General features: G+C 30.8%; 2 protein-coding genes across 2 annotated transcripts; both read left to right on the forward strand.

The window, feature by feature from the left end:
• Positions 1-1,917: 1,917 nt before the first annotated feature.
• LOC120219110 lies at positions 1,918-6,689 on the forward strand. The gene is made up of 8 exons (XM_039215963.1): positions 1,918-2,050; positions 3,629-4,068; positions 4,351-4,446; positions 4,619-4,858; positions 4,912-5,022; positions 5,084-5,293; positions 5,610-5,783; positions 5,898-6,689. Exons 1-8 carry the CDS (start codon positions 1,918-1,920, stop codon positions 6,687-6,689), a joined length of 2,196 nt encoding a protein of 731 aa, XP_039071894.1.
• A 10,202-nt stretch (positions 6,690-16,891) lies between these two features.
• LOC120113421 (probable N-acetyltransferase HLS1) lies at positions 16,892-18,656 on the forward strand. Its single transcript, XM_039134602.1, has 3 exons — positions 16,892-17,080; positions 17,230-17,363; positions 17,891-18,656. The coding sequence occupies exons 1-3, from the start codon at positions 16,892-16,894 to the stop codon at positions 18,654-18,656; spliced, it is 1,089 nt and encodes a 362-aa protein (XP_038990533.1).
• Positions 18,657-20,614: the final 1,958 nt, after the last annotated feature.

The following is a 20,614-nucleotide window of genomic DNA, read 5'->3' on the forward strand; positions in this document are numbered from 1 at the left end:
ATGAATTTTCAAAGTTAATTGATTAAAATAAAAATAAGAAAACAAAAGTGATTCCAAATTTTAATGAGCATCAATTTAGATACTTTAATGCTTTTTTCCAAGGAGAAGGAAATAATTGGCTAATCAAGTGACCTCGTGGTAAAGGAATTATTATTATTCTCGAGAATCCAGGTTCAAGCGTCATAGATACCAGGAGTGTGAGCGTTCAATATTGAAAGGTTGAGAGTTTTCTTTGAACATATATTACTTTTTATTTACCACATATTAATAAAAAAAACATGATTGATGAATTGGGTAAAATTTAGTTTATATAATTATATATTTTCTAATATTTCCTATCTTATTTAAAGACTAACGTTTAAAATTTGAGATTTAAAATTTTAAATATATGATTTAAGGTCTTAAATTTAATATTTTAATATTAAAATAGACAAATTAAGTATGATTTATAGAATATATACCTCAAATGATAATCCAATTTAGACAGATTTTTAATTGTTATATTTGGTTTGTGTAGCAGTAGCTTAATAATGTTAATTAATAAATCAGTTAGTTAGTTAGACCGGTTAGTTTGTTATTCTCAGCTGCATATAAACTATATGTAATTGTGTTATTCAAGATCAATACAGTTCATTCACATTACTTCACTTCTTCTTCCTGGTTCAAGCTCCACGAAAGAGTTTTCTTCTTCTTATATGGTATCAGAATATTTTTTGTTCACCTTCCAGCTTTGCCATGCCTGATTCTTTGAATGATCGCTTCAACAATGGGGGTGTGTTTGGTTCACGGAATGTAAGATTACCAGTGGGAATGAAATTACCGGTGGAAATAAGATTACTGGAAATGTTGTATTTTGTGTTTGGTTCGTTTAGCAGGAATGTAAGATTATAGTGTTTGGTTAAAGGAATAAAAGATTATTGGAATATATATTTTATCAAATTGTCCTTATTATATATTTATTTTTTAACAACTTGAATTCTACTATAATTAATTTATATATTTTCTTTAAAAAATTTAAATTCATAAAATTTATATAATTTTTTTTACAAAATTGAAAATATAAATAGGTTAATGAAAGAGTAAAATTTTATTTTAACCCCTGAACTTTATAAAAAATTCTAATTATAGAATTTTTTTTGTAAATATAAAATAGTTTAAGGATAAATTTGTAATTTAATATTTGTAGATTTTTTTTATTCTACGACAGAAGAATGATATTTTTTGAAAAAAAAATTAAGGGCATTTTAGTCCAAAACGTCGGTAATCCAACAATACCTAAAGAAAGGGGGTAATCATATTACCTAAAGAAAGGGGTAATCATATTACCGGTAATATACCTCTAAAATACCACTATTAGGAATAAAGGATTACCGGGGTTGGAAATATTTGTCAACTAAACGAATGAATGACATTTTATTCTCCCGATAATTTAATATGAAGCCAACCAAACGCCCCCTAGGGGTAATCCGTACTAGTTGCAATAATCGGATAACCCTGACACGATTCTTGTCACGCAACCACCTTCCAAGGATAATTGTCACAGTAGGAAACGCTCCATGATGCTTGTGTTGTCTGTAAAAAAATAAACTCGGCTTTGTTGATGGTTTCATTCCCGCTCCTGATCCATCCTTGATAGAGCAGTTTAATGCTTGGGCGAGAGCTAATAATATCATGTGTTATTGGATCTTGAATTATGTCTCCAAGGATATAGCTGTGAGTCTCTTGTATCATTCTACTGCAGCTGATATTTGACGAGATCTGGGTGATCGTTTTCAACAATCAAATGGACCTCGAGTGTTTCGGTTAGAGAAAAAGTTGAACGACTTGGTGTAAGGTCAGATGAACATAAGAACCTATTATACTCGTCTCAATATTCTTTGCGATGAGCTCTTCTCCACTAAGTAGGTATGTTCCTGTATGGGATCTCCTTCTCAGTCTGTTGACGAAGCATCGACTCCTCGGCAGTGTCATCAACTGATCGCAATTCTTACTTCTCAGCTGCAAGCAACATCTAGAGAATTTGTCAGCTTCGTTATTGCCTCAATGCAAGGTGAGATTTTAGCGCACATCAAAAACTTTTCCCTCGAGTTATCAAAGTGTTTCTTGATTCGGGTGCTTCCGGGCATTAGGGGTGGGCAAAACTCGATTTGACTCGAAAAAATCGATTTTTTTAATTTTCTGCCGAGTTATTCGAGTTATTCAAGTCAACTTGAATTATCAATTCGGTTTTCGAGTTCGGCTCAAGTTGAAATTTTGAAATTTTGTGTTACTCGGAAAACTAAAAATTTGACTACGTATTTTGACATTTTTACAATTTAGTCCTGATTTCATTATTCCTTCAATTCATCCTTTATTTTAAGTCTATTTTTTTATCAAATTTGAACTATATGCTCCTAAACCATCGTAGAATATATATGTACTTTCAATTCCTCTTTTTGATAATAAATTTTTTTATTTTTCAATTTAGTCCTCAATTTTTTATAATTTTCTTATTCCTTCAATTCAACCTTTATTTTAAGTTCGTTTTTACCAAATTTGAACCACATACTCCTAAACCATTATAGAATACATATGTGCTTTCAATTCCTATTTTTAATAAAAAATTTCTATTTTTCAATTTAGTCCATTAATTTTTTTATAATTTCCTTGTTTCTTTAATTCATCCTTTATTTTAAGTATGTTTTTTACTAAATTTAAACCACGTGCTCTTAAACCATCGTAAAATATACATGTACTTTCAATTCCTCTTTTTGATGACAAATTTTCTAATTTTCAATTTAGTTCCTCATTTTTTATAATTTTTATATTTCTTCGATTCATCTTTTATTTTAAGTTCGTTTTTACCAAATTTGGATCACATGCTCCTAAATCATCGTATAATAAATATGTACTTTCAATTCCTCTTTTTGATAACAATTTTTTATTTTTCAATTTAGTCCCTCATTTTTTTTATAATTTCCTTATTTCTTCGATTCATCATTTATTTGAAGTATGTTTTTACCAAATTTGAACCATATGCTCATAATATCACAATAGAATACCTATGTAACTTCAATTCTTATTTTTTTTACTAAAAATGTAATCTCTCTCTTTTTATTTAGTCCTTTAACTTTGCATTTTACTCAATTTTGTCTTTTGACTATAATTGTTTGTAAATTCTTTATTCCCATCAATTCCTTGACTCCTTTATACTCTCATAAATATTTTACCCTTAAAATACTTCGTTAAAATATAATATTATGAATATATTTCACAATTTTAGATTGTATTTGATATATTAAATAATATTTTAATGTGAAAAGAATATAAAATATCTAAATCTTATATGGTTATAGAAAGTAAAAAAAAATGGAACAAACCCTTGTGGTAATACTATAAATAATTATAATAAAATTAGTATAGAAACTCAAATAACTCGACTTGAATTTTTTAAACTCGACTCGACTTGAAAAATATTTCAAGTTAAGTTCAAGTTGTAAAATACGACTCATCGACTCGAATAACTCAAAAACTTTTGACTAGACTCGACTCGACTCGATCGAATGCTCACCCCTATCAGACACTTGTTTCTTAAAAGGTAGATTTGATTCTTTGCATTCTATTACTGGTAGTAACATCATTCTACCAGAAAAAACTGTTGTTTCAGTTTCTTTTGCTGATAATATTTGGTTATCTTCCAAATTTATTCTGCGAGATTTGATGTATGTTCCTGAGTTCAGGTTTAATCTGTTGTCAGTTGGATGTTTGATGAATAATGCTGATTTGAATGTGTTGTTTTGTAAATCAAAATGTTTGATTCAGGACTTATGTCAAGTGATTGGGAAGGTTGAGCTGCTTCAAGGCCTATATCTACTGCAGATACCATTTGTTGAAAATTTAGTTGACAACAATTATGTTTCTTATAAAGATTTTAGTAACACTAGTTTGGTTTCTTGGCATGAAATCCTTGGTCATCCTAGTAGTAGTGTTTTACATTTGTTAAAGGATGTTCTACCTTTCAACTTTCAAAATAATAAGATTCCTTACTCAGTTTGCCCTTTGGCTAAGCAAAGACGATTTCCATTTCAAGTTTCCACCACTAAAACGAATCAAGCCTTTGAATTAATTCATTGTGACATTTTGGGGTCATATAAGCATGTTACTCATATGAATCAAACTTCTTTTTTGACATTGGTTGATGATTTTACTAGGGTTATTTGGATTTTTTGTTGCAACATAAATCCGATGTGAGCACCATTGATCACCATGATAAAACAATTGATTGGTTATGATATAAAAGGATTCAGGTCTGATTATACTCCCGAATTGAAGTTTACTAAATTGTTCTCTAAGCTGGGTATTGTTCATCAGTTTTCCTGCGTTGAAACTCCTCAGCAGAACTCAGTTGTGAAGAGAAAGCACCAACATTTGTTGACTGTTGCTAAGACATTGTTTTTTCAGTCTAAAGTACCTATTCGTTTTTAGGGAGAATGTTTACTTACTGCTACATATCTGATCAACATGCTTCATTCACCTATTCTGGGTAACAAGTCTCCCTATGAAGTGTTATATGGTCACCTGCCCAACTATGATTTTTTTGAAGGTTTTTGGGTGCCTTTGTTTTGTATCCACTTTGAAGGTTCATCGAGATAAATTTTCTGAGCGAGCTTTACCAGTTGTCTTTCTTGGTTACTCGCCTGGAGTAAAGGGGTATAAAGTTCTTATTGTACGGTCAATGAAGATTGTCATTTCTCACAATGTGGTTTTTCATGAGAATGTGTTTCCTTTCTACACTATCAATGATGTTGTCATTGATCCTTTTGACATTGTTTTGTCTAATGTTTCAGATGATTCCACAAATGAGGCTTATGAATCTTATGTTCCCTTTATACAGTCCCACAAGATTCTGCAGGAGATGATGCTTCATCATAGGCTCATGCTGATTTGATATGTGCATCTCAAAATTCTTCCCATGAACAAACCGAGGGTGTTAATGTTGAACATGTTCCTGGGGAAATTGATGAAGTCATTCCTGAAGTGCCGGTAGTTCGGTGGTCATCTCGTGTTGTTCACAAACCTTCATATCTACAAATATTCGATTCAGCAACATCTTTCATTTTCAAAATTGTCACCTGAAAATGGCACATTCGTGGCAAACATTTCTTGCCATTCTGAGCCTTTATGTTATCATCAAGTTGTTCGTTCACCTGTTTGGCATGCTGCTATGGAAGAGGAACTTCAAGCCATGGAAGATTTGAAGACATGGACGGTGGTGACTTTACTTGAAGGGAAAAAGGCTATTGATTGCAAATGGGTTTGTCGTATAAAGTATAAATCTGATGGTACGATTAATGTTACAAAGCAAGATTGGTGGCTAAAGGCTTCACTCAGGTCAAAGGAATTGCCTTCATTGATACTTTCTCTCCGGTGACTAAAATGATTTCCTTCAAGCTTTTGCTTGCTCTTGCTGCTACACATCAATGGCCTCTCCTGCAGCTTGATATAAACAACATTTTTTGAATGGCGTTCTTCAAGAAGAAATCTATATGAAGTTACCTTTTGATTACAAATCCTCTTCTGGATCGAATTTGGTTTGTAAACTTAACAAATCAATTTACGGACTCAAACAGGCATCCAGAAAATGGTTCACTACTTTTTCCAAGGTTGACCTTCAGCTTGGTTTCACTCAGTCTCCTGTTGAGCATTCTCTATTTATAAAAGGGTCAAGTGATCGTTTTATGTCTCGTTTGGTCTATGTGGATGACATCGTGTTAGCTGGAAAGAATATGATTCTTTTGGATGAGGTTTGATGTCATCTTCAGCGGCATTTCAAACTAAAGGTTTTGGGTCATCTACGTTACTTCCTTGGTTTTGAAATTGCTCGTGGTAATTCTGGTACTTCATTATCTCAACGAAAGTATGCTTTAGAGTTATTAACAGATACAGGTTGTCTTGGAAAGAAACCTGTGGAATGTCCTATGGTGTCTATTGTGAAGTTAAATGCCACTGATGGGCAACTTGTGCTTAATCCTCAGCTCTATAGAAGATTGGTGGGCCTTTTGTTGTATCTTACGCATATTAGACCAGATATTGCTCATATGGTTCATGTGATAAGTCAGTTTGTTTCTTCCCCTCGTGTTCCTCATATGCAGGCATTGCAACATCTGTTGGCTTACATTAAGCAGTCCTTGGTCTTGGTCTTTTCTTTTCATAAAAATCTAACATGCAGCTACGTGGTTTTATGGATTCCGACTATGGTTCTTGTCCAGACACTAGAAGGTCCACTTCTGGTTGTTGCACATTCTTTGGTGACAGCCTTATTTCATGAAAAGCAAAGAAAACAAGTTACTGTCAGCAGGTCATCTTGTGAGGCCGAGTATCGTGCTATGGTATATTCGACATGTGAGTTAATTTGGCTGGCTCCTTTGCTTTCATCATTCAACATTCCGGTCCAGACTGCATCATTGTATTGTGATAATCAGGCTGCCATGCACTTGGCTACCAACCAGCTCTTTCTTGAGCGTACCAAGCACATTGAAGTAGACTGTCATTTTGTTCGACAGAAGGTTACCTCCGATTTTTTGAAGCTTCTTCATGTCCGTTCCTCTCATCAGCTAGCCGACATCTTCACCCAGACTTTACGATCTCCAGCTTATAAATCGTTTATTACCAAGATGGGTCTTATTGACATCCACGTAGCTCCAACTTGAATGGTGTATAGCAGTAGCTTAATAATGTTGACTAATAAGTCAGTTAGTTAGTTAGATCGGTTAGTCTATTATTCTCAGTTGTATATAAACAATATGTAATTGTGTTATTAAAGATCAATACATTTCATTCACATTACTTCACTTCTTCTAACTGGTTCACAATAAAGTATAGTTTAAATGAATCGAGTTTGAATGCAAGGATGGATTGAGGTAGTGGGGGTATTCGCCCCTTGCAATTTAAAATTATCGTATATATTTTAAAATTTTATGTATTTTCTATTGAAAATCTATTTTCGCCTGCCGAAATTGATAAATCCGTCCCTTTTAAATTTTTAGAGGTTTGCCCCTAGCATAAAATCATGTGTTCATCCCTATTTGAACGAATAAAATTATGTGCTTGTTCATTTATTTAATTTTTAATGTGTTCATGTTCGATTTATGTTCGTTTAAATTTTTAGTATTGTATTCATATTCGTTTATTTTATTTTTTAATGTGTTCATCTTTATTCGTTGAGTGTTTGAGAACATATTCACTTAAAGTTTGTTAATATATTCATTTAGTGTTGGGCAATACTCTCCTTTTACTCTTTTATTTGCTAATAGTTCTTAAGTTCCTTAAGCTTTATAGTTTGAATTCAAAAGTTTATCTTATATTCAATTTAGTACATATCTTCATCAATATTTAAAATATAAAAATAAAATAGAACTCAGAACCAAGTAAATAATTTATAAATGAGTCAATAAATGAGCTTATAAATGAGTCAATAAACGAGCTAACAAAGGAGCTTGTTCGTGAACATAAATAAACAAAACACACATATATTATTGTTGTTTGTTTATTAAATGAACGTAAAAATTTTGTTAATATTTGTTTATTTAACATAATAAACGAACATAAACAAATGATTTACAACCAATTTGTCAACACTCATTTACGCTAGGGGTGTATTTGGGGTTCAATTCGATTTAGTTTCTTAAAAAATATGAACATAATCGCACTTTGTGGGTTTTAAAATTTTGATACTGAAATCGAAACCGAATAACACAAAAACCACAATTTTCATTTCGATTTGGTTTAGTTCGGTTCTGTTTTGTGATTTTTGACAGTTCATTGTTTTTCAAACTCAACCTAAAAAAGCAAATTTTAAGCTTAAATCGAGTGCATGTATATAAATTTAAATTCATAAAAAATATTGGTTTTAAGATTTTATTTATTTAAAATTTTCTTATAATAAATTTAAAATGAATTTGTTTTGAACACTTATTTTCTTTTATTTTTTTTTTCATTCGGTTTGATTTAGTTCACACGGTTTCTATATGAAAAATTGAAATCGAACTGAATTGTATAATTATTTTTTAAACCGAATCAAAATTGAACTGAAAATTAAAAAACTTAAATCGAACCAATTTGTATAATTTACATCCTAGAAACAAGTAATAATTTACATCCGAGAAACAAGTGAGCATTGATTATCTTGTTTATACTCTCTTTTCCTTTCAATTTTCCCTCTCACATCTGTTTGGATCATTGGAAAGAAAATCACAAGACTGACAAGAAATCCCTAATTATTCTTTTCCTTTCATTTCCCATACAGTTCCATAACAAACCAGAAGGTGAAAACAAGTAAACAGATTCTGTCTAAAGAAAAGGAAAAGGCTTAATTATAAAATAAGTATTCAAACTATACTCTCTTTCCTGAATAGGTGCCCAAACTTTTTTTGAATTATTTAGGTACCTAACATTACAAAACGTTATCACTTTTGGTGCCCAAACCATAACGACCGTTAAAATAAAATTTCGTTAAGTGACACTCACGTTCTAGTAATTTTGAAAATTTTATTTAGAATAAAAAAACTTAAAATTATACTATTTTTCAAGAAAAGCCCATTTTTTAAAAATTTAAAAAACCTCCCCAAACTTTAAAAAACCTAAATCTAATCCCTATACCCACTCTGGCCGCCACCACTGTCGTCGATCGAACCTCTACCCAGTCACGCCTCCACTAACAACCAATTATCCGATAGCAAGAATGACCATCACCTTAAATCGCGACTCCATTGTGCCTTGACGACCATCTCGACAGCAAGAACGACGTTGTTTGACTAGGGAGATGGTAAGGACGGCGTTGGCAACGGTGGTCATGACCAACAAGGGATGTAAGGTTAGGGTTAAGGTTGGAGATTTGAGATTTTTAGAGATTTGAGTTTTTTTTAATTTTAAATAAATTGGGGTTTTTAAAACAAATATAAACATATTTTAAAGTTTTTTAAAATAAAATTTTCAAAATTACCAAACATAACATGTATTACTTAATGGTGGAATTTAACAGCAGTTACATCCCAGACACCTAAAGTGATAACGTTTGTAACGTTAGACACTTGATGATTTAAAAAAAAATTGTACCTATTGAAAAAAAATATAGTTTAAACACTAATTTTATAATTACGCAAAAAAAAAGAAAGAGAGAGCAATGATTAGGAAGAAAAATATATCAAAATTTTCTTTCAGGCTGAACTGTACGAAAGCGTCGAGCACCACTGATATCATACAAACGGGTTTGAGTCAGGTTTGTCACGTGATCGTCTGATACACTGATTCAGTCCGAGTACGAAGTTGAAAATTTTGATTGGATGGGTTTAACCCACGTGTCTAGTTATCATTGGTCTACTGGTTTTTAGCTTTTTTGGAAGATCGTGCCCGATACTCATTGTAATCATTATTTATTGTTAATTATATTTTTCATGTTTTGTTTATGTCATATACTCCTCATTTTACAATTTTTTTTTATTTTAGTCTTTTATTTTTTTTATTTTCACTAATGAGCATGGTATTTAGTGATAAAATTTAATTTTGTTTGTGGAATGAAAATATTTTATGATTATTTCTTCTTAATTTATTAATTTAGTGATAAATTATATCATAGACCACTCTATTATTAGTAAGTTTGTAATTGAGTCATCATATTTTAAAAAAATATAACTGAATCATTGAATTAATAAATTGCAACAACCAAGTCACGGTACCATTAAATATCAATAAACAATTTGACGTGTAATATTTTATTCATGCAAAATCAAACATGTGCTTAATTTTTATGGATGAATTACATCACATGTCATTGTATTATTAGTAAATTATGTTTGGGTCATAACATTTCAAAAAGTTGCAATTTAGTTGTTATGTCTAGCCGTTGTCTGTGGTGGTTGATAAATCTCAAATTTTATTATAAGATTCACTTTAATCCCTTTGTTCAATTTAACTAATTTAGATCATTGAATGAAGCTCATAATCTTCGAGAAGCGCAAATGACTTTGACTACTATCACATGTAACAAAAAATCAATTAAAAGTCTTTTCTAAAAACATATTTTCTAAGTCTTTTAATGTCAGTTTAAGATTTAACGACACAATAATCTAGTTGTTGTAAACAATTTATTGAGTGACTTGATTGTAATTTATTGAATTACACTATTTTTTCATATAATGAGACAGATTTTGCTTAATACTTAATTAAAAAAATAGATACTTAAAATAGACTATCTTTTTTGTCTAAATACCTAATCACCTAAAGTATTCACATTTTTCATCTATACATCTGAAATATTTTTATGGTTAAAGTAGATATCTAAAGTATACCACTTTTTCATCTAGGTATCTAATTTTTTTTTCAATTCCACATGTCAACTTTAGGTAACTAGGTGAAAAAATTGTATACTTTAAATATCTATTGAACTGAGATTTTGATATAACAATAATTTGTAAATTTGATTTGGGACTTAACTGAATTTTTTTAAAAATTATCAAAAATAATTTAAGTCCAAATAAACTTGAAAATAGTTTTCAAATGTTTTTCAATTTAGTAGAACCTTTTCAAAAACATATTCGAACATTTTCAAGCTTTAAAGTCAATTTTCCAAGCATTTTTTGCTGAAAGGATCCCTTCACAAAATGACTAATCCCTCAAGGAAAATGATCAAACCCTTCACCAAAAGGATAGGTCCCTCGTTGAAAAAGGATCGATCCCTTCCCTTAAAGGATTGATTCCTTTCTTGCAACGGTCGAATTATTTAAAAAATGATCGATCTCTTTCACCAAAGGATCAATCCTATAACGCCCTAAAATTTTCTTTAAGGACTAAACTGATAATTTTGTTATTATTGAAGACTAATGTAGTGACTTCCGTGAAAGGTAGGATTAAATATGGGTCTTGGTTAAATGATTTTAATATTAAAAAATGACTTGATGGAAAAATAAGGACTAAATTGTGGAAAAGGAATTACGCAACTCTAAGGTGGAAAAAAGGGAAGAGTTGGACTCTTTATGGAATGATATTCCCAAATGAATTATGGATACTAGCACAAGCAAGGAATGTGAATCATGTGATTTTTGTTGGAAACTCCATCTTCAATCTAAGCCACTAGATTTTAGATATTGTTAGAGATGCGGAAACGGATAAATAATTGTTACTCTTGTTGAGGAATCAAACTTAGAAAGTTCTAAATTCGATGAAGAAAACGGAAGGGTTTGAATGGAAGAAGAAGATGATGGAGTTGTGAAAAAGGATAATGTAAGAATTAGAGTTGTTGGAAAATCAAGAATAAAGATTAAGACAATAAAGACTAAGAAATAAAAATAAATAAAGACAAAGAAGATGAACATAAAATAAATAATTGATAAAGATTGAATGACTTAGCCAAATTAGGTTTATGGTCAAATCATGGAGATGGTGGCGTGGATGATATTGATAGTGGATGATATTGATAATGAAGATAAATATGATGGAAATAGATGGATGACTATCCTAATTGCAATGAAGAGATAAATCGGAATGTGAAGATCTCTCTTACAAAGAACTTGAAAAGAACTCAATAAAAAGAAGCTTCAATTTTTTTTGAAAGAACTAAAATTAGGGATGACAATTTAACCCGAATTCGACATGTTCTGACCCGGTCTAACACGATAAGGTTGATTTTTTTTTTTGAAAAGTTCAGGTTCGGGTTGAGTTAGATTAAGTTCAGGTGGAGGGTGAAAAATTTTCGACCAATCTGAGGATAATAATGTAATTTTCTTAAAAAAAATATTATGCTTTTAATTAAATCCTTAATTTATATTAGCTCGGGTCGGGTCGGATTGGATGTAGGATATAAAATTTTCATATTGAATCGAGTTCAGGTGGAAGATATTTATTTTCAGGTTGGATCAAGTTGACCAAAAACTCGACCCTAACCAGATCCGTTGACATCCCTATCCAAAATCACTTATTGGTACTAGAAACAATGTCAAACAATATATTTTTTGTTATCAAAATGCGTTTAGAACTGGATTTTTTAATTTAACTAGAAAAGACGAATATTTCAGCAATTGCGATGAGAAAACTCGTTAGAATAAAAAGATAATTTTATCATGTTTGTTATAATATTAATTTTGCTTCAGCATGCTTTTGCCTTTTCATTCTTTTTTTTCGTTGGTTGTCTATAGACAAATTTTTAATTTAATTAATTTTTAAAAATTATTAATTTAAAATTAATTTTTGGTTTCATTAAAAAATATTTAGGCTAACATTAGTTATTTTATTGTAATATTAAAAAGTTGTTGTGTTTATTAATATTATTTAATTTATTTTATTTTTAATTTATAATATCATGTCTCGAAAGATCATTTTATCTTCTCAAAAGTACTTTTTGACCGTAATATTAAACACTAAAATTTTAAACTCAACCTCTCAAAATCACTTTTAGAATAAGTTTCTTGCAACACTTTTCCACAACAATTTTCAAAAGCAACGCCAAACTGGTATCATTGTCCCTCCCAATATTGAATCCTAACTATGATCATATCTTACGGAAAGTTCTACGGTATGACAGTATAATATACAGTTAAAAAAAAAGTGTTATCGATTTTGATATTATTTTAAATAATAAAATCGATAAAAAATACCGACAATTACCGATATAGGTAATAGCAGTAGAAAAAGTCGGTCAAAAAAATAATATTTTCGGTAAAGCGCTACCTAAAATATTATTTTTTTGACCGGATTTTTTCTACCGTGTACCTATATCGGTAATTAGAACCGGTAAAAATAATAATATTTTCGATCATTTTTTATTAATTTTATTATTTAAAATAATAACAAAACCGATAACACCTTATTTTACCTGTATATTAAAATGCCACACGTAACATTTCCCCATATCTTACATTATACAATGAAAAGATGCAGTCAAATGTTGGGAGTTTTGTAGTGTAGGTTAAAGGACAAAAGAAAGAGCAATGATGAACTCCATGACTGCTTTCAAAGAACAGCTTTTGGATGTGATTTATCATTGGTGATGGGTGCATAACATATATAGCAGCTAGGTAGCTAGGTAGACTGGCTGCAGGTCAAGGTTTATGATCACATGAGATTCTCATATAGAATTCGGGTTCAATAGCAGGGAATATATTAGCTGCATAAACAACAACCCGAATACCAACATTTCACTTACTCCAATTGCTGTACCCGACAATCTCTTATCGGACCTTCAATCTCTGATACATATTTTTCTGCAAAACAAACCAATCATTTCCACTTCAAGGAAAAGCCTTCAATGTAGTTGGAATACAGTAAAATTTTAGTTTAGACATTGATGTTTTATTCATTTTTAATCCTTATAGATATTTATACATAGGAAAAGAAGTAACAAAATGCCACATGAACCGAAGCCCAAACCTCCGGGACAAAAGCTTATATGCATAAGGTTTAAACTATCAGGGGCTAAAGTTGTATTAAAAAAAATGTTTAGGAGCAGAATTTAAGCGGAATAAAATTAGGGGTGGACATTGAGAAGCTGTCAAGGATGAATTGGTTGGTTGATCTGAAACACATACCAAGAGAGGCCAATGACGTTGCAGATCTCATTGCTAAACAGATGTGGAATCGACAGAAGGATTCTGTATTTCTACCAAATCCCCTGAGGGAAGCAGAGGATTTGTTATTAGCTAATATAACGGCAGCAAATTCAAAATTTTGAAAGTTAAGTTTAACTCAACTTTAAAATTTGTGAACTTAAAATCGATTCGAATTTAAAATAAAAAAATTAAAACTTAAAACAAGCTCGAGAAAATTTTTTGTCACTTCCATTTCTTCAAATCTCATCCATTTTACCTTTAATTTTAACCTTTTTCTGAAAAGTTACAGTCCATTGAAGTAAAAAAAATAGAATGACAGTTGTTTTTAATATTTGAATTTCGAGTATTGAGAATCTCAATTATCATGCATGTTAGTATTATTTGACTAGAATTAGTTAGTCTTGTGAAAATATCCAAAATTATAACTATCATCATAAATTAAATACGTAATTTGAATAATTTTTAAACATTTAAACTAGTCATTTTATATCATATTAAGACCATACATGGAAAATGTTAAAAATCCAATCAAAATTTTCAAACAAAAAATAGATATGAACAAATCTGACTGTATCGACAAAGGAACCACAAATAATGATTAAACTATTGAAAAATCTCGAGAACCATAAATTAGAGCCGAACATCATGAGAACTATCCATGAACACAAAACCGTCTACCCAAATTCAATCGGAGAGTCCATAGTAGGAAATATCAACAAGATTATAAATAAGCGTCATCTTGATCATTCGTGTATCGTCAAAACCAACATTGAGAAAATAAAAAATAAAAAGAACGGCCGAACAATCAAGAAAGAAAAAAAATATATCACAAAGACAGAGAAAAAATGTTATAAAGATATAATTATTCTTATTAAAAAAATTAAAAAAAAAACTCGATGATCGACAACCAACATTAAACTGATCCACCACTCACTAAACAAAATCAAAGAAAAAAGGTTAATATGATATAGAAAACAATATAAATCCTAAGAGAGAGAAAATGAGAGAGCGGCTAGGTTTCATATATTATTATTAAAAATAACTTTTTTTAAATAAAAAATTAAATAATTTTAACCTAATGAACATGATCGAAAATAGTATCAAGATAATTTTTAACCGTGGCGTCTAACCCCTTTAATCTATCTTTTTACAATTTCAAAATAATAAAATGTCATCCCAGTAAACTTGTAACTTTTACAAGTATAAAGTTACAAACCACGTCACATAAAATCTACCAAGGGCAAGGCTTTTCTCAACTTAATTCTAAAAGCTAAAGCCTAACGTAAGATTTGATCATGAAAAAGCTAGGATAAATTACGCGTTTAATATCTAAATTATCAGTTTTAATATATTTTAGTATTTAAACTATCAAATTTCTTTAAAAATCATACCTGAAGTTTAATTTTTGTTTCATTTTAGTACTTTTGTTCAAAATTTAACTTTAAGTTTTGGAAAAAAAATTGAAAGTTTAAGCACTAAACATACCAAAACCGATAGTTTAGGTACTAAACACGTTAAGTTTTTAACGACGTGATATTAAAATGAAATAAAAACTAAACATTAGATATGATTTTGAAAAAAAAATTAAAGTTTAGGTATTAAAACGGATCAAAACTGATAATTTAATTTAAGTACTAAATGTATAGTTTACCCAAAAACTTAACTAATAAATAATCATGTACTCATACTCAATTTCAAAATAATAATGATTTATTACGTATTTAATCTAAAAATTTAGGAGACAAAAGTCAAATTTTACTTAAATTTAAACTAATAAGAACCTAAAATGCTATTAAACCTAAAATTTTGAGAGTGGCTAGCCCCTCTACACCCTATATTGCCCCGTCCCTGCTCACTTTCAAAACAAAGGTTTTGGATAACATTTGGATATACTACTTGGAGCATTTTTGTAGCAGATTGTTAATAACTGTTTTCAATTCTTCTTTATGTCAGCCTGAAGTGTGTTTTGTAGCTGGTCCTGAAAACCAGACCTCTACTTATGCACCCAAAAACATATGGCATAATGCTAAATTTATTCAAACGTTTATTAAAATAGTCATTTTGGACTCTATTGTTCTTTTAAAACATTTTGACTTCCAACGTTTTACTTGGAGGTAAAAAAACTCCCTTTAAAGATGAAACCTAAAATGAAACCTTGATGGTTAAATGTCCCATAAACAAAAAAGAATAAGGGACAAAATAATTATTCTGTTAAATATTAAGGATCTTTTACCTTAAAATAAAACATTAAAGACTAAAATACTCTAAAAATAAAATATATGACAAAGTGACAATTTTAATAAATATTGGGGCTAGTTTTGATATTATCAAAACTTAATGCACTCAACAGATTAATGTTTGGATATGCTTCAGTAGGGTATGAAGTATGAACCATGATACATACTTCAGTAGGGTATGATATATATATATATATAGAGAGGGAGAGAGAGAGGACGGTGTATATATATTTTTATCTTTTACGTAAACTATATCTTTGTTGCCATTTTTTTTGTATGAGGAATACTGAAATTTTCTTTAAAAAATTTCATGACTCACTTAGAGGTAAACATATTATTCCCGTTATTTAACTGCAATCTCCTAATATGATTATAGTCAATTTCATCATCAAATAAATTTACTATATTATAGTCAGGTCTATGTACCTATCGACCTATTAATAGCTATCAATCCGTAGACTGACACTGAGAATCTTATTATCCATTGGACATGTATACTAGCACAAATTACATTAAAGGGGAGGATATTTCAATCGAACACCCATTATTTATCATCTTCCACCGTCATTTTCTCTCATTTCTTCAAATCATCAACCATAATTCTTCGTCTAGTTTACACCAAATGAACCGTATAAAACCATCACCCTCCTATTCCACTATCAACAACATCATATATTGTGATCAAAGTAATTAATAAGCTGCACTGGTATATGTAGATAGGCGATAGCTATCGATTGAGCTGTCCTCGATATTTTGAACACAACAAACGGGGAACTGACGTGTGTACCAAGAACATGTGACTCGTTACAAAGATTCAGCAAATCACTTGATGGCCAATATGTTTATATTTTGAGGTGCAGGCCATGTAGCTAGTTTACCCCTTGTTGCCCTTGTTAAATAAGCGAACGACTCTCTCTCTCTCTCTCTCTTTCTCTGAAACACTGCCACATAGTATCTTTCTTTCACTCGTTCAATAAAGATTGAAAGTGAGGGTTTTTGTAGCAGTTAGCCCATTACAAGAAAGATCAGGCTGAAATCCAAGCTTGTTCCTTTTTAGAGACACAAAAAGGAGAGAAGATGGTTGACAGTATCGAGGATAAGGTGCTGGTTAGGGAATTTGATGATGAAAAAGATATTGAAATGGTGGGGGAGCTTGAGAAAAATTGTGAAATATTAGGGTCTAATGATAAGGGGACCTCCATTTTTACAAACATGGTGGGTGACCCATTGTGTAGAATTAGGTTCTTTCCACTTCATCTCATGCTGGTGAGTGATGTCAACTTCAACAACAACATGTAACCCTAGCTTAGCTACATCTTGTTCCTTCTTTATCTATCATTGTCCCCATTTGAGATCACTATTGACGGTCTTTGTAGCCTGTTGGCGGCTGATGTGCTTGAAAAAATGGCCTACAGGTAGCTGTGCTGCGTGAAAATGGGGAGCTTGTCGGAGTGATCCGAGGCTGCATCAAGCATGTGGGGACTAAATTTGGAGCAACATTTTTCAAGTTGGGTTGCATTTTAGGCCTTCGGGTGTCTCCCATACATCGGTATTCATTCTGTCTCTCTCACCTCCTTTATGATCTTTCCTTGTTTCATTGTGGAGTCACTGTTCATCTTTTCATTTACTTGTTTCTAGGGCAAAAACCTTTTTTTATTAGTTCGAGTGATTATAAGGTGGTATATGTTTAGAATTTTTCTTAACATATTAATAACACATATCTTACAAACGCAATTACTCGAACCTAAATCGTTTAAGTAAAATAACATCCTCTAAGGAAAACCCCATTTTAAATACAAAACAATACAAATCTTAATCTCTTGTTTCTAGGGCAAAACCCCTTTTTGGAAACAATACACTTTTAAAAAAGCTTCTTTTTTCTTCTTTTCCTTCACCTTTTTGAACATATTTGAAATACTTGAGAAGAGTATAACGGCAATTTTAATCATATGGATAGTCAAGAACTTAGGCATATATCAATCATAGTATGATTTTCCCCTTTTTCTAATATCTTTCCTGTATACTCAAAACCCTAATTTTCTTGCAAATGATTAGTACATTTTTAAACCAATGTAGGAGGATGGGGATTGGATTAAAACTAGTGAGAGAAATGGAAGAATGGTTGATAAACAATGAAGCACACTACACATTCTTAGCAACAGAAAAGGACAATGTAGCCTCCACAAATCTCTTCACTGCCAAATGCAATTACAGACACTTGAGTTCATTACTGATATTTGTACAACCCATCAGTATCGCAATGGATCATCAAGGGGTTATTTCTCAAGACATAATAGTAGAGAAGCTAAACATAGAGCAAGCCATTAGTTTTTACAACAACAAGCTTAAAGACAAAGACATATATTTGACAGACATTGAAGCAATCCTCAAGGAAAAGCTCAGCCTTGGCACATGGGTATCTTATTTCAAACAAGATAAAGAGAAGAACAACAGTGTTGAAGATATTGTAAGTACAAGTCCAAGCTCTTGGGCCATGTTTAGTATATGGAACTCATGTGACGCTTATCACCCATTGAAACCGTTTGGTTTCTTGTTCCTTTATGGACTCCTCGGTGAAGGGGAGAGGCTCGGGGAGGTGATGAAATCTGCGTGGAGCTTCACGTCGAGATTGGCCGAGAATGTGAAGGATTGTGAAGTGATTATAACCGAGTTAGGGGTCTCCGATCCTCTCGTGGAACATGTACCATATCAATCGTCGATGTCGACGATCGAAGACGTTTGGTACTTGAAGAAAGTGATCAATGGATCCATGAATGATGAAGATGAGATAGGGATGATGGGAGAACTGGGGAATGTGGTTGTTGATCCAAGAGATTTTTAGGGTTAATGTAAACTCCTGTTAGTTTAGTTATGTTTTTTTTTATTTAGGGGATTATAAAGTAATATTTATTTTATATGAATTTAAGACTGCATTTGCTTTTAAATCGGTTCAACGATACTATATTCTTTACTTTAAATTATAAAATATATTTTTTTTGAAAAAGTAACTGTATATAAAATCATATATTAATTTACTAATTGAATTTGAATTAATTTTACAATTTTAATTACTTAATGTTTATAGATTTAGGTTGAGATAAGATTATATATTGAGTTTGAATTTTGATTTGAATGACAGGTATAATATTTATACAGGTTTGGAAATTAGATAATATATATAAATTTGGGTGTAAAAATTTAAAAAATATTAGAAAAATATAAAGATAACATGTTTGAATCAATATCTCTAATTGGTCTAAAATTAAAATTGACTTAATCAAATTGATTTCATCGAATAAACTCGAATGGATTAAACTTGTTTAATCGGTCTCGTCTTGCCATTAATAATGTGTATTGTGTAGTATTTATTTTAAATACCCCCAATCATTAAACAATAAACGTTCAAATATCATATAGTATGTAGTGCTCGAATTTAAAACTTATAAAAATAACAATCATCCCTTTAACTACTGAGGTAATTTAGTTCGTATATTTTTATAGTGAAATTGATATGCATTTCATTAATCATAAGTAGTATAATATACTTTTTGGTAACTGTACCACAGTATATGATACATACAATATAACATAGGCACATAGTGTATTGTTTTACATAAAAAAAAGTACATACAATATAACACAATTATACTATATAGCTATATTTTATAGTTGTACATAAATAATATTATTATAATATAACATAATTGTAGTTTATGATAGCTTATAGTATACACAAGGTACATTGCATCATTATATAGTATATGATTCACCAACAGCTAGATGGTTTAGTAGGATAAGGTATTGGATTCGTTAAGTAATGTCAGAAGTTTGAATCCTGACGTTTATAAATGAAGCAAATTGAACTGGAAGAGTCACCTTCGTTTCTACAGTACCCGATCTAGATTAATCGTTTGATAAATTAGATATCAATGGTTATAAAAAAATATATAATATATTATTCATACAGAATAACAAAAATTATCATTAAAATTTTAATTTCTTTTCAAAATTTTATTATTTTTAAATTAAATTTTGGTTTGCTTTCATTTTCTTACTTTTGGGCTTGAGATTTAGAATGGTTGTCCATTTTTCCCATATGTAATGGGGTAAGGGGGAGGTAAGATAGTAGGCTGTCCCCAACATTAGGTTGAGAGCAGCTTCCGTAGGAGACCTCTAAATTATGAAATGCCCTTCATAGGACTCGATCCCACGACCTCGAGATTAATAACCTTGTGCTCTACCAACTGAGCTGGATGGTCATTTTTATGGGCTTGAGATTTAGGATATAAATATATGATGAGTTCATTTTGGGTTTTTGTAATAATGGATATGTTGATTGGGTTTGGGCTTGTGCTAATATATTTTGGTTTGAGTTTAGGAATAAATATTTTAGAGTTTAAATTTCAAATTCAACTTGATATGATTTTAAACATTTTCTGTGTTTTTCAACTTGAAAATGTTTCAAACGATCACGCAATCATTTTGCAATCACCATTTTTTTTAATTATTATTAAGCAAAAAACAACCAAAACATTAAATTATTATATCAAATACAAGCCCGAGTACAGAATAGGGCCCACAAGTGAATTAGGGTTTCGTCTTAAGCTCAGCTGCCCCACGAGCGCCATCAAGCGCCCAAGTTTCCCCGCGCGTCAGGCACACCGCCCGGATGAGAAGAGATGATTTTTTCACAAACTAAATAACTTTATCAAAATTGACATTTCTTTTTCTCTGACCACTGTAATTGGATTACGTGGATACATATTCTAATATTTTCACAGTAGGTATCCCCAATGTAGT

This window comes from Hibiscus syriacus, unplaced genomic scaffold, assembly GCF_006381635.1.
Source record: "Hibiscus syriacus cultivar Baekdansim isolate YM2019G1 unplaced genomic scaffold, ASM638163v2 tig00000778_pilon, whole genome shotgun sequence".
Classification (NCBI taxonomy): domain Eukaryota; kingdom Viridiplantae; phylum Streptophyta; class Magnoliopsida; order Malvales; family Malvaceae; genus Hibiscus; species Hibiscus syriacus.